This window comes from Chiloscyllium plagiosum, unplaced genomic scaffold, assembly GCF_004010195.1.
Source record: "Chiloscyllium plagiosum isolate BGI_BamShark_2017 unplaced genomic scaffold, ASM401019v2 scaf_52, whole genome shotgun sequence".
In the NCBI taxonomy this organism is placed as follows: Eukaryota; Metazoa; Chordata; class Chondrichthyes; order Orectolobiformes; family Hemiscylliidae; genus Chiloscyllium; species Chiloscyllium plagiosum.
Window position 1 is genome coordinate 951774 of NW_025215381.1, and position 14493 is coordinate 966266.

General features: G+C 44.4%; 1 protein-coding gene across 1 annotated transcript in view; it reads left to right on the plus strand.

Annotated features, from left to right (window-relative positions):
- The window catches only part of neurl4 (neuralized E3 ubiquitin protein ligase 4), a 136327-nt gene that overhangs the window by 43995 nt on the left and 77839 nt on the right, over positions 1-14493 (plus strand). The window contains exons 7-11 of the mRNA XM_043686888.1: positions 4137-4398; positions 7192-7373; positions 7706-7791; positions 10123-10285; positions 12197-12395. Coding sequence (XP_043542823.1) covers positions 4137-4398; positions 7192-7373; positions 7706-7791; positions 10123-10285; positions 12197-12395 — 892 coding nt within the window. The remainder of the gene's footprint in view (positions 1-4136; positions 4399-7191; positions 7374-7705; positions 7792-10122; positions 10286-12196; positions 12396-14493) is intronic.

The window sequence follows — 14493 nt, forward strand, 5'->3', positions numbered from 1 at the left end:
ACTTGTGTTGATCCTTTGCTAAGGCTATACTTGTGATACTGTGTTCAGCTCGCCATACTGAATCTGAAAAAAGACAAGCGTGGTACCAGAACTGAGAGATTCTCCATGTTGTACTGATGAAGATGTTAAAAACTGAGATTTTAAAAATGTAAACACAGAGAATGTGTCAGTTATAGGAAGAGCAATAGGTCGAGAAGATGTAGATAGGTTGATGAAGGCTTGATAGGCCAAAGAGCCTCTTCTGTGCTGCCTGTGTTTCCACTTGAGCAGGAGACCAGTGCACTGCAATGTTCTCAACTCGCATATTCTCCTCATTTTGCAAGAGCAGAGGGACAGCTCTGGTGCATTGTAGAGATAAGTTCATAAGATACAGGAGCGGAATTAGGCCGTTCGGCCCATCAGATCTGCCCTGCCATTCGAACATGGCTGATATGCTTCTCATCCCCATTTTCCTGCCTTCTCTCCATATCCCTTCAACCCGGTACCAATTACAAATCTGTCTAAGTCCTTCTTAAATTTACTCACTGTCCCAGCATCCACCACACAAATTCCACAGATTCACAACCCTTTGAGAGTACACCCCCCCCATCCCAAAACTATGACCTCTTGTCCCAGAGTGCCCCGCAAGAGGAACCATCTGCTCCGTGTCTATTTTATCCACACCTTTTATCATCTTGAACACCTCAACTTGATCTCATACTTCTAAGAGAGTACAGGCCGAAACTGTTCGATCTCTCTTCATACGACAAACCCCTCATCTCGATCTCGTGAGCCTACTCTGAACTGCCTCCGATGCCACTACATCTCTCCTCAAATAAGGGGACCAAAACTGTGCACGTTGCTCCACGTGCAGTCTCACCAGTGCCTTGCGTAGTTGCAACAATACTTACTTCCCTTTATATTCTATTGCTTTAGCTATAAAAACCAACCCTCCATTCGCTTTCTTTATTCTCTGCAATACCTGCATGCTAGTTTTCTGTGACTTATGAATGAGTACATCTAGATCCCTCTGCACCGGAGCACCCTGAGGTCCCTCCCCATTAAGATAATAGGTCGTCTTCCCATTTTTTTCGACCCAAATACATGACCTTGCACTTATCCACATAAACTCCATCTGCTGCATTTTGGCCCACCTTATTTCCTCATTGCAGTTCTTACTTCCTCATTGCAGTTTACCGTCCCAACTATTTTTGTGTTGTCCACAAATTTGGCGATAATGCCATTTATCCCTGTATCCAAGTAGTTAATGCAGATTGTAGTTAGCTGGGGTCCACGGACTGAACCCTGTGGCACCCCACTAGTTACATCCAAAAAGAAACCCATTTATCCTGACTCTCTGTTTCTTGTCCTTTACCCAGTCATCTATCCAGACGAATAAATTACCCCTATTCCCATATGATCCAAATTTGTGAATTAACCTTTTGTGTGGCACTTTATCAGATACTTTCCAGAAGTCCAGATAAATTACATCTGCATCATCTCCTTTATCCACTTTGCATGTTACATCTTTGAAGAGATCCAGCAAATTAGTCAAGCATGATTTGACCTTCATAAAACCAAGCTGACTCAGATGGATAGTGTTTTGACTTTCCAAATGTCCTGATATTGCTTCCTTGATAATTGATTCTAACACTTTCACAACAACTGTTGGATAAAGACATTTGGGAGAAAGGATAGAAGTATATGCTGATAAGGTGAGATGAAGGGGTGGTGGGAGGATTTGTGGACAAGCATTGTGCCAGTCCACCAGTCGTCAGTGGAGCAGGAAAGATAATAACATAGTTAAGAAATCCTTCCTGAAGAAGGGCTTATGTCCATAACCTCGATTCTCCTGCTCCTTGGATGCTGCCTGACCTACTGCGCTTTTCCAGCAACACATTTTTCAGCTTAGTTAAGAAATCAGACTTCTTAGTTGAATTAAATAGATGAGTGGGAAGGTCAAGCTGGAACTGTATAAAACTGTAATAGGGTGGCACAGTGGCTCAGTGGTTAGCACTACTGCTTCATAGTGCCAGGGACCAGGGTTCGATTCCAGCCTCGGGCGACTGTCTGTGTGGAGTTTGCACATTCTCCCCCGTGTCTGCGTGGATTTCCTCCAGGTGCTCCGGTTTCCTCCCACAGTCCAAGCATGTATAGGTCAGGTGAATTGGCCATAGTGTAAGATGCATTAGTCAGAGGGAAGTGGGTCTCGATGGGTTACTGTTCAGAAGGTCGGTATGGACTTTGTGCCGAAGGACCTGTTTTCACACTGTAGGGAATCTAATCCAAAAAACACAAAGTTGACTCACAGTTGGAGCACTCTGTGATTCTGGGCCTCTGGGTTACTGATCTTGTGACAATACCACTGCGCCACCATCTAACCCTTCCATTAGAGAGAATTTAACCAAATATTTTCGCCCGGAGCATGGAGGAGTGTGGAGAACACAGCTTAAGAATGGTAGAGTTAGAAATCCTTTCCTCCATTTAAAAAGAAACTGACAGTGGGTACGGATCCAGAGCTGGAATGTTGGCATATGCTGAATAGCTTTTTTTTTTGGCTGCTGAAGATATGATTAGACCACTTTCTGTGCTGTCCTTTATCTATAATTCTTTAAAATAGTAGCCAGGACATTCATTTGCATCCACCCAAGAGGACAGCAATAGCTTTGACTCAATGCCTCCTCTATCTGGTCTTTCGAGTGATGCTGCTTCCTCGGCATGGTCCCTGAAAGTTTCAACCTGGCCTAAGCACTCTGTTTCTGGATCAGAGTTTGAACCCATAACCTTCTGGCTGGGGTGAGGCTGCTACCAATGGACCTAAAGCGTGGACCTGACTACGGTCATCTACTGTGTCATGCTGAGATGCAGCCCTCTCTGAATCTTAATGCTGTAGGTAACTGGTGTGTAAGAGTTCCGAGCAACGGGCTGCCCATTTCTGCGTTATCCTAGAATATTCGAGTATGTCAAACCATTTGGCCCCATCATGCTTATACTTACTCTTCAGTAGAAGTGCCCAGTTTAATCCTCCTGTATAAGTAAAGTTGCCTCTTACCTGAATTGTTCACTGCAGCAGATCGGGCCCTGTTCCAGCATTGCATCTGGGAACACAGATCCCCTGAGAGTTCACAGAAGCGCCAACCGATGCTATACTTTCAAATCCTGAAGGGATGTTAGAACCTCTAACCTCCAGATTTGGAAGGAAGAGTGCTGCCAGTTTGCTACACTGATTGTGATAAGCAGCAGTTCACCTGGGATTAGAGGCAGAGTCTCTCTCTCAAATTTCAGTCACCAAAACAAAACTCATGTCGCTCTGACTGAGCTTCTTACCAGAGCATTGAGTGTGAAGTTTTTTTTAACCTCTGAACTTCTCATCAGCTTTGAAGGTGTGGTCATGGCAACAGCCCTGTTTGTTGGTTAGTTGTCCTTCAATGCTTTCTCTACAGAGGTGTCTTGCATTTCCATGGCCTCTGCAGTCCGTTGAGTGAAGTGGGACTAGAGTCACATGTACAGTGGTTTCCCTTCTCTGAATTGATTAAATTTTATTCATGATGGCTTCACTTGGTCTCAACTCTCAAGTGATTCAGTTTCACAAATTGGCACTGATGGCTTGCCTAATACCGTAACCACCATCCCGCCATGCCAATAAAGTTGTGCGTTAGCCAGAAACTGTTTGATAATAGTGAGTATATTGTTACTCTGTCAAAAGTGTACAAAGAGTCACCTTTCTCTGTCTCTGCTCAACACACCCTTGCCTCTCCCCCTTGCCATCATTTTTTTTTCCTATCTCTTCTGTCTCTCTCTCTCCCCCAACTGCTCTCTCTGTCATATCCTCTCGCTCTTCCCCATCTTGCTCTCTTTCCCCCTCAACCATTTCTGTTTCTTGCTCCATCTCCTGTGCACGCTCTTCCCATCTCCTGCTGTTCTGCCCATGTCTCACTCTCCTTACCACTGTTTCCTCCTTCTCCCCCCCGGTCTCTCTTTCTATCTTCCTCTATCTTCCATCTGTTTCTCTCTGTCTTGCTTACTCATTCTCCCTCCATGTCTTGCACCCTTACACACTCCCCCACCCCAAAACCACCACCTTTTCTCTTCACTGCCTCTCCCATTTTCCGTCTGTCTGTCTCTTGGTCTCTTCTCTGTCCCCCTGTCTCTTGCAGGCGTTGCTGCAACCCAGACTCTGCCCACTATTTATGGAGTGGTGGATCTCTATGGCATGGCAGTGAAAGTGACCATTGTCCACAACCACAACCACTCCGACCGGCTGCGCAGGAACAACGCCATCATGCGGGCTCTGTCACCAGACGTTGGGCGGCGAGTATTTGACTCTGGCGACACTGAGGTAGAGCGGCTGCTCTTCCATCCCAACTGTGGGCAGAAGGCAGCGATCGTGTGTGATGGGAGGACAGCACTGAGGCCCCAGTAAGTAAGCAAGAGGAATTGAACTGTGCAGTACCTGTCTTGGAAGTGTGAGATGGAGATATTGTGGAGAGAGCTTTATTCTGTAGCTAACCCTATGCTGTACCTATCCTGGGAGTGTTTGATGGGGGCAGTGATGAAGGGTTTATGCCTGAAACGTCGACTGTCCTGCTCGTCAGATGCTGCCTGACCTGCTGAGCTTTTCCAGCACCGCAATCTTCAACTCTGACTCTCTAGCATCTGCAGTCCTCGCTTTCTCACAGTGTAGAGAGAGCTTTACTCTACCTGACCTGTGCCGACCTAGAACTGGGAGTGTTAAATAGGGACATCATTGCAGGAATTTTATTCTGTATTTAACCCCGTGCAGTACATGTCCTGGGAGTATTTAATGCAGTCAATGTAGAGGAGGTCTTACTCTATGTCTAGCCCACTCTGTACTTGTCCTAGGCATGTCCAGATCCAGGGATCAGAATTTTAGAAAATTTGAGACAGGCTTATCGGGGTGATGTCAGGAAGTACTTGCTCATACAAAGGTGAGCACAAATCATGGAGTCCTGTATATTCATAGAATCATGGAGTCATATAGCATGGAAACAGACACTTCGAACCAACCAGTCCATGCTGACCATAATCCTAAAATGAAGTAGTCCCACTGCCTGGCCTTGGCCCATATCCCTCCAAACATTCCTTATTCAGGTACTTATCTAAATATTTTTTCAATGTTGTAACTGTACCCACACCCACTATTTCCTGTGGAAGTTCATTCCACACACTGACCACTGTGTAAGAAAAATACTTTCTCTTCGCATCTTGAAAATAGTCTTGAAATCCCCCACTCAAGGGAAACAACACTTGCCATTCACCCTATTTGTACCACTCATTATTTTATAAACCTCTATAAGGTCATCTCTTGACCTCCTGTGAAAGAAGTCCCAGCCTATCCAGCCTCTCCTTATAACTCAAGCTCTCCATTCCCAATACCATCTCTTTTGAATCCTTTCCAATTTAATAATATCCTTCCTATTAACAGGGAGACCAGAACTGGACCCAGTACGCCAGAAGAGGCCTCACCAAGGTTCTGTACAATCTCAACATAATGTCTCAACTCTGAGACTCAAAGGTCTGAGCAATGATGGCAAGCATGCTAAATGCCTTCTTAACCACTTTCTGTGTGATGCAAATTTCAAAGAATTATTTATCTCATCCTCTAGGTCTCTCTGTACTACAACATTACCTTAGGCCCTACTTTGTTTTAACAAAATGCAGTGCTTTGCATTTGGTTCAAATTAAACTCCATCTACCACTCTTCAGCCCATTGACCCAATTGGTTTATAAAATCATCTGGAATTCTGTTCAGCAACAAGCTGCTGAGGAGGCTGAGCAAGGTCTGTTGAAAATGTCAAATCAAGTCTTGATAGAAGATATTACTGGACAGGCGGTGGGTGTTTGTGGATTCAAAGAAAGGTAAAGAAAAAATTGAAAGACATTTGCATGACCTCCTTCTGTATCTTCAGAATAGAAGAATGAAAGGTTAATGATTGTACTGGAGCTGCAATGAAGTAAAAGATGTTCCAGTCTGGTCACATTTTCCAGTCTGTGAAAATCCATTATTGAGGTTGAAGCAGACTTGAAACTGTTTGAGTGTTTTAATTCAGCTTCACGATTTTATTATTGCTGAATTTTTCTCTCACAGTTCGGTTTCCACGCATACATAATTCGAAACTTTCAGAATCCTTTCAGTTTCTCCATTGGAGCCTCTTTGGGTTGCAACTGAAACGTTTCAATCCAGAGGCTCATAAACAAAATTGTGGTCAGTGTTTTCGAAGTGGGAGGAAAAGAATGCTGCACTGTCTTCGGTGCTCACTTTTGGACAAGATGTTAAGCTTTCCTGATTCTCATTTGACGTGATCTTTTCAAATATGAACAGGAGACTCTTACAAAGTGCCCTGAGTCAAAATGTACCATTTAATCAACATGTCTTTAAACGCAGCAGATTACCCAAAGATGTTCAGGTTTCGTGGGATCTTGCTGTGCATTGTTTCACAGCTGTGCTTCCTACTGGCAATCTGAAAAGGATCATTTCAATACAAACTATTTCTCCCCAGTGTGTTCACACCATTACACAAGTGTTTCATTTGAATCATAGAATCATGCAGCACAGAAACAGACCCTTCGGTCCAACTTGTCCATGCCGAACATTAATCCCCAACTAATCAAGTCCACCCTGCTGGTATCCCTGCAAATCTTTGCTATTCATTTATCCATCCAAATATCTTTTAAACATAATTGTACGCACATCTACCACTTCCTCAGGAAGTCATTCCACACACAAACAACACTCTGTGAAAAAAGTTTGCCTCTCATATTTTGTTCAAAATCTCTCTCCTCTCACCTTAAAAGTATGCCCCCTAATCTTGAACTCCCTCGTGCTATCTATTTCATTATAACTCAAATCTTCCATACCCACATTTTTAAGTTGAGTCATTGGCTGTGATGCACTGCAGAAATCATTTGAGATAACTGAATCCAACACAGAGCAAGATTAGAGGGGTGACCTTCCTCACTCACCTCTCCTGACCCAGTTCTATTCCTCTATGAATTCAGTGCAAATACCTTGCCCAAGACTGAGATGAATTTAAGATGCCTCTCTTCAAAGAAACTGGGATTATCCTGTTTCCTCATGTCCACAAATGCCAGAATCTATCGGTACTGGGGAAGTCAGTGGGGGACAGATCACACAGCCATTCATAGTCTCATGTTAGCATACCTAGTAATCTTGTCATTCTTTCTCAACAGCGCGACGGATGACTTCAACCACGGTGTGGTACTCAGCAACCGTTCCCTCAGGAGCAACGAAATCTTCCAAGTCCGTATTGACAAGATGGTGGACAAATGGGCGGGATCCATTGAGATTGGCGTGACCACCCACAATCCTGCTTATCTCCAGTTACCATCAACCATGACCAATCTACGTTCTGGTGGGTTTTCCTGGATCGCACAATCTTTTACTTGACGCTCTCCCATTCCTTTCCTTGTCACAATGTCCCTCATGCAATCCCTTGATGTTTTAGCCCTTCGCCCCATCCCCTCCATGCGCCTCAATCCTGCCTCCCCGCTCCCCAACCCTTTCACCCAGAACTCCTCATCCTCCCACCTCTCTTCTGTGCATTCTCTGCAGAAACTGTCTTTGGATTGCCAACTGTTCCTAGAGAACATCCTGGATATGTCCAGCCACCTAACTGCCTGCCCCTGGCAGATGCAGGTCTAACTTGTCACAGAGAGAAAAAAGCTGTTACTTTTCCCTTTTCAGGTACTTGGATGATGACTGGTAATGGTGTGATGCATAACGGGACCACAATTCTTGATGAGTACGGACACAATCTTGATCGACTGAAGGTGGGCTCATTCAGTGTTATCATGTATTACTGCAATTGAAGAGAGCCATGTCTCATTGCTTGTTAGTGATTTTTTTTTTGAACAAACGATCCTGCACTACCCTTACATCTCTTTACTCCCATGTTATCCATAAATCTATCAATCTCTGCATTGAAAATGCTCAACAACTGGAGATTCACAATACCGTGCTTTTGAGAATTTAAAACGCGCATGGGAAGTATGGGGCGGCACGGTGGCTCAGTGGTTAGTACTGCTGCCTCACAGCGGCAGGGACCCAGGTTCGATTCTAGCCTCCGGCAAGTGTCTGTGTGGAGTTTGCACATTCTCCTCGTGTCTGCGGGTGCTCCGGTTTCCTCCCACAGTCCAAAGATGTGCTGGTTAGGGTGATTTGGCCATGTTAAAATGTCCCTTAGTGGTAGTTGTGTTAATCAGGGGTACGTATCGGGTAGGGAAATGGGTCTGGGTTGATTACTGTTCGGAGGGTCAGTGTGGACTTGTTGGGCCGAAGGGCCTGTTTCCACATGTAAGGAATTTAATCTAAAAGTAGGAACAGGAGTAAGCCTGCTACACCGTTCTGAAAGAAAATGGCTAATATGTACCTCGGTGCCATTTTTCTATGCTATCTCCCTGTCATTCATATATTTATTATCTTGAATCACAATGCTTTGAGTGAAGTGCCTTCCTGCCCCAGGTGGAAACAGTCAGTCAAAGAAAGTGACCAGTCACACATGACATGCACACAGTACAGGTGCAGACAGTATACATGCTCACAACATGCACACGCATAATACATGCCACAAAAACACCGCCTCAATAGTCTTGACAATCCAGCATCTGATCTCTCCAGTCCTCTAAGAATTTTATGTTTCAACTGAAGTAAATTTGTTTTAGCAACATAAAAGTAGGAGTAGGCCTTTCAACCCATCCATCCTGTTCTGCCATTTATTGCATTCATGGCTAATCAAACGCTTCAGTGACTTTTACCCACAGTACCTCCATGACCCAAAGCGCATTGGTAATTAGAAATCTACCAACCTCCACTTTAAACAGGCTCAAAGACCTGCATCTGCCAGTGGCAGTTGCACAAACTTCTGGGGTACAGAATTGGAAAGTTTCACCGCATTCCTGCTTCCCTTGTATCATCTGATGAATTAAAAACATTACATTTGATCCTGACTACAGAATCATTAATACATACCGTGAACAGCAGGAGCCCAGGTAATGATCCTTGTGGCACCTCGTTAGCCACAGCTTGCCAATACAGGAATGACTATTTATTCGTAATCTTGTCTATTGACCATTTATTAATCCATGCCAATGATCTCCTGGCCCCTGTCTTTTAGTTTTGCTAACCAACCTCCTGAAGGATACCTCAATTTTGTTTGTTACATCCTCAACAAAACTCCAACAAGATTAGAAATAGAATAGCAATAGAATCCCTACAGTGTGGAAACAGGCCATTGGGCCCAACAAGTCCACATTGACTCCTCATTACTTTACATTTCCCTTGACTAATGCATCCTGAACACTATGGACAATTTAGCGTGGCCAATTCACCTAACCTGCACATCTTTGGATTGTGGGAGGAAACCCACGCAGTCACGGGGAGAATGTGCAAACTCCACACAGACAGTCACCTGAGCCTGGAATCAAACCCGGGTCCCTGGCGCTGTGCGGCAGCAGTGCTAACCACTGAGCCACCGTGTTGCCCTGCGGTGGGAAAACACAACCATGTTGACTGTGCCCAGTCTGATCATTCTTGTCCAAGTTTCCATTTATCACATTGTAGATTTTAGCATTTTTCCGTACCACTGATGGAAGGCTGACTGATCTGTAGTTCCCTATTTTCTTTTCCATGCTCCTTTCCTAAATGCTGGGAGAACAGTTGCACGCTTTCAATCTGCAGTTTTCATTCCAGAATCGTGGAAAGTTTTTGGGATGTAATTGATTTTTCAGAATATTATTATATCCTCACACAGTGCCTTAGCACTGGCAGTCAGACAATGCAGTGCTCCCCCAGCACTGACCCTCAGACTGAGCAGCACACTATTATGGTTAATTACTAATTAAGCATATTGGTTGAATGATAAATAACAGGTAAACAACACTATACGAGCCATTGCAATGGAAGCTGGTGGAGAGGTGAAAACATTTAACAGGTATTTGACAGTCAGGTTGGGGGCATGTATGCCACCTTCTTGGTAATTGCTGGGACCAGTGAAAGATAGGTAAATGGAAGAAGATTGAATGCTGTCTTTTTGCCCCCGCCTCCCATATTACTTCCCATTCTAACATCTCACCTCATTCTTCCTCCGCTATTGGCTGGACAAGGCGGGAGACACGGTTGGTGTTATGCGCAAGGATGATGGAAGTTTGCATTTCTTTGTGAACAACGTAGACCAGGGTCTTGCAGCATCTAATGTACCATCCAGTGTTTATGCCGTGGTGGATCTGTACGGCCAAGCTGCTCAAGCCACTATCATCGATGATATAGGTGAGTGTGTTTAACTAGCCTTGGCTATGCTTGAACCTGCACCATTTTACCAAACCCAGCATAGTCGGTGCTCCTCATGTCCTGCATCCACTTCCTCCTTCTGAATCCATGGAATTTCAAATGGGATTTCTTATTGAGTTTGTCACCTCAAGTATTTCTCAGGTCCTAAGAACAGGAGTTGGTCATTTGGCCCACTCCACCATTTAATGAAATAAGGGCACATCTTCTCAACTAATTCTACCTGCTCTGCTTGAATATGCAGTACCTTTATTCCCTTACAGCCCAATTCTTGATCTCAGTCTTGACTGTAATCACCAATTGAACATTCATCAACGCCTCAGGTAGAGAATTCCCACAACTCAAGAAATTTCACAGAATCCCCACAGTGTGGAAGTAGGCCATTTGACCTATTGAGTCCACACTGCACCTTCAAAGAGCATTCCACCCACATCCACTCTCTGTAACCCTGCATTCTCCATTTCTAATCCACCTAGCCTGCATGTCCCTGGACTCTATGGACAATTTAAACCTGGCCTATCCACCTAGCTGTCACATCTTTGGACTGTGGAAGGAAACTGGAGCACCCGGAGGAAACCCACATAGATACGGGGAGAATGTGCAAACTCCACACAGACTGAAATTGAACCTGGGTCCCTGAAGCTGTGAGGCAGCAGTGCTAACCACTGTGCTGCCCAGTTTCTATCCTTTTCAGTCCAAAATGGGAAACCTGAGATGGTTCTAGACACACTGGCCTGTGACTTTTAGTCTTTAGGCATCATAGTACAGATAGAGGCTATTCAACCCATTGAGTCCAACCCTCCAAAGAGTATCGCACCCTGATCCACCCCCACCAATCCGCATAACCCTGCATGAACCATGGTTAATCTGCTGAGCCTCATCTCTGTCAAGCCTTCAAGAAATTTTAACCAATTCATCAAAAACACTTGTTATAATCCAGAAGGTATTAGACCCACTTAACTAATTATCTCCTCGGAGGACAAACACTCATCCCAAAAATCTATTCCGATACTGTAACTATCCTTCATCCCACCTCCTTGTAGCCCGTAGTTATCCAGGTCTCCTTGCCTGTGAGCATGCTGCATGTGTTCTCAGTGTTCAAGTCAAAACTCATCACAACAATTCCAACACTAGTAATTAACTTTCCTCCAAATAGGTCGACTCCTCACCTCCCTCAGTAACCCTCTTTCTGTCTTTCTAATTGATCTGCACTTCCATCCTTGTCCACATTGTCCACTTTCATCTGCGCACATTGACTCAAACACCCGTATCAAATAGGATGAGAAGTAGGCCCTTGAGCCTGCTTCACCAGGCAACAAGATCGTGGGTGATCTGTTTGTGTTTCTAATTCCTATTTCTTCTTCCCCCAATCGCCTTTCCGGTGGTTCTTCCACTCTCATCTCTATGCATCCTTCCTCTTGGATTCTCCATACTCTCACATTTTCCAAGTATTTTTTAATAATTGTAAATACTCAACTGCTGTATGTCAATAATGTGACAACAATGGATGATTGAGCAGAGAATGGTAGGTGTGTGAAATTACTATTTGATGAATCTGGTGAGTCTGTCTGTCTATCATTGATCGATCCTGCATCAGTCTGATTGGGCTTCATGTGTGATTGGTCAATCCAGCATCAGCTGATTGGGCTTTGTGTGTGCTTGATCAATCCAGCATCAGTTTGATGGGGGAGATGTGTGCCTGTCTCCGTGGATTGTTGACACAGGGGTGAATCTCCCTGGGAGCTGGTGACCTGTCGGAGTACTTGTCTCTGGGGGTTGGTGATGTTGGGGCCTGTGTCTGGGGTTGATATCATTAGTGTTTGTGCATGGGGTGGGACCATCAGAGGGCGGGGTGTCTGTGTCTGATTTCTATTATTTTGTTTCCCTGCCCAGATCTGCCACCTCTGCCCGATGAGCCTTTGGATGGCAACAACCAGGTCTCTCCCTGCAGCCTCTTTTCACTGACCCCCAGCAATGACCTCCGCTTCCATCATCTCCATGGCAACAATGCTGTGATCACTAATGGTGGCCGCACTGCTTTTCGGCAGAACTGCCGCAGCGAGTTCAATGATGCCATTGTCATGTCTAACAGGTAAAGCTGCAAACCGCAAAACACAGCCCCAGACAGAGGAATTTACAATAATAACTATCTGTCTAGCACCTACAGTATAATAGGTGTTTCTGAAGAGAAATGCCTGACACCAAAGCTCAGATTGAGACATCCGGGAAGTCAAGGCAAGAGCTTGGTTTAAAAGAAATTGTTAGTGTTTGAAGGAGGCATGATTTGGAGATGCCGGTGTTGGGTGGGGTGTACAAAGTTAAAAATCACATAACACCAGGTTATAGTCAAACAGTTTTATTTGGAAGCACTAGCTTTCGGAGCACTGATCCTTCATCAGGTCCTTCATCAGTGCTCCGAAAGCTAGTGCTTCCAAATAAACCTGTTGGACTATAACCTGGTGTTGTGTGATTTTTAACAGTGAAGGAAGCAGATTTAGAAAGAAAATTCTTCAGCTTCAAACCTTGAGAACACAAGAGTGTAGAGGTCTCGAAGTGTGAGGCTGGAGGAGGTACAGAGATAGGGAGAAGTATAGGGGTTCAAGAAGGCTAAGGAGATGGGGTGACAATAATAGGGAGGTGTGTGGAAGCTGCAGGAGATTATAGCATCAAAGAAGTCTACAGCACTGAAAAAGGCCCTTCAGCCCATCATGTCTGCGTTGGTCCAAAACAATCATCTAACTATTCTAGTGACCATTTCCCAGCACTTGGTCCATCATCTTGTTTGTCTTGATATCACAAGCGCATGTCCAAATACCTCTTAAATGTGATGAGGGCTTTTGCTTCTACCACTCTTACAGGCAGTAGGTTCCATATTCCCAGCACCCTCTGGGTGAAAAAAAGTCTTTCCTCACATCTTCTCGAAACCTTCTGCCTCTTTAATCTGTGCCCCCCCCCCCACCCCTGACAAACCCGGTTCTCCATCAAGGAGAAAAGTTTCTTCCTATCCATTCTATCTATACCTCTCAAAGGTTTTACATTCCAATTACCTGGCTTCTCAATTTCCTCTGCTCAAAGAAAACCTATCCCAGCCTGTCCAATCTGTCATCATATCTGAAGCTCTCCAGCCCAGGCAACATCTCTACACACAGTAGCTGTGGCCTAACCAATGTTTTACACAGTGCCAGCATAACCTCCCTACTCTTAAACTCTGTGCCTCAGCTAATAAATGACTTAGAGGTGCTGGTGTTGGACTGAGGTGGACAAAGTTAAAATCACACAGCACAAGAGGAAGAAACAGCACTTCGAAAGCTAGTGCTTCCAAATAAATCTGTTGGACTATAACCTGGGGTGTTGTGTGATTTTTAACTTTGCCAGCTAATAAAGACTAATATACCGTATGGGGGCGTTGTATTTTTGACAAAGGAGGCAGATACTACAGACATGAGGGAGGATGTCTGAGCATGTTCTTCAAATGAGGCCAACTAGGTAGAGCATAGAAATAAAAAAGGATTGCTCACTTTGCTGAGATTATATTAAAGACCTCCCAAAAGAGGGAGGTAGAGGAGCAAAATGTAGACAAATGACAGAGGTGCAAGAGCAGTAGGGTCTTCAGGGGATTCTATTCGGGGATTTCAACATTGCTAACATGAGCTGGATCTGCCTTAATGTGAAAGGATTAGATGGGGTGGAATTTTTCAAATGCATCCAGGGGAAGTTTTGTGCCAGTGTATCGCAGTACTGAACCTCATCGTAGGGAATGAATTCACTCAAGTAGTTGAAGTCTCAGTGGGCATTTTTAAGATAGTTACCATAAAGTTTCAAAGTCATCATGGAAAGGGATAAGGATAGTGCAGAAGTTGAGTCTAAATTAGGGAAAATCCAATTTCAATATCATTAAACAGGATCTGGCAAAGATAAACTGGACGCAGCGACTTACACGTAAATCTATATTTGAAAAGTTGCAGTCTTTTAAAAGTAATATAGGGAGAGTTAAGGATCAGCGTGTTCCTCTAAGAGTGAAGGGAAAGGCAGCAAGTCCAGGGAATCCGAGGCATCCAGGGATATTGGAAGTTTAATAAAGATAAAGAAGGACACACATTTTAGTTATACAGCATTACAAACTGTGGAAGCCCTACAGAAGTATAGAGAGTGGTGAGTGGGTGTGCTTAAAAAGAAACTAGGAGGGCAAA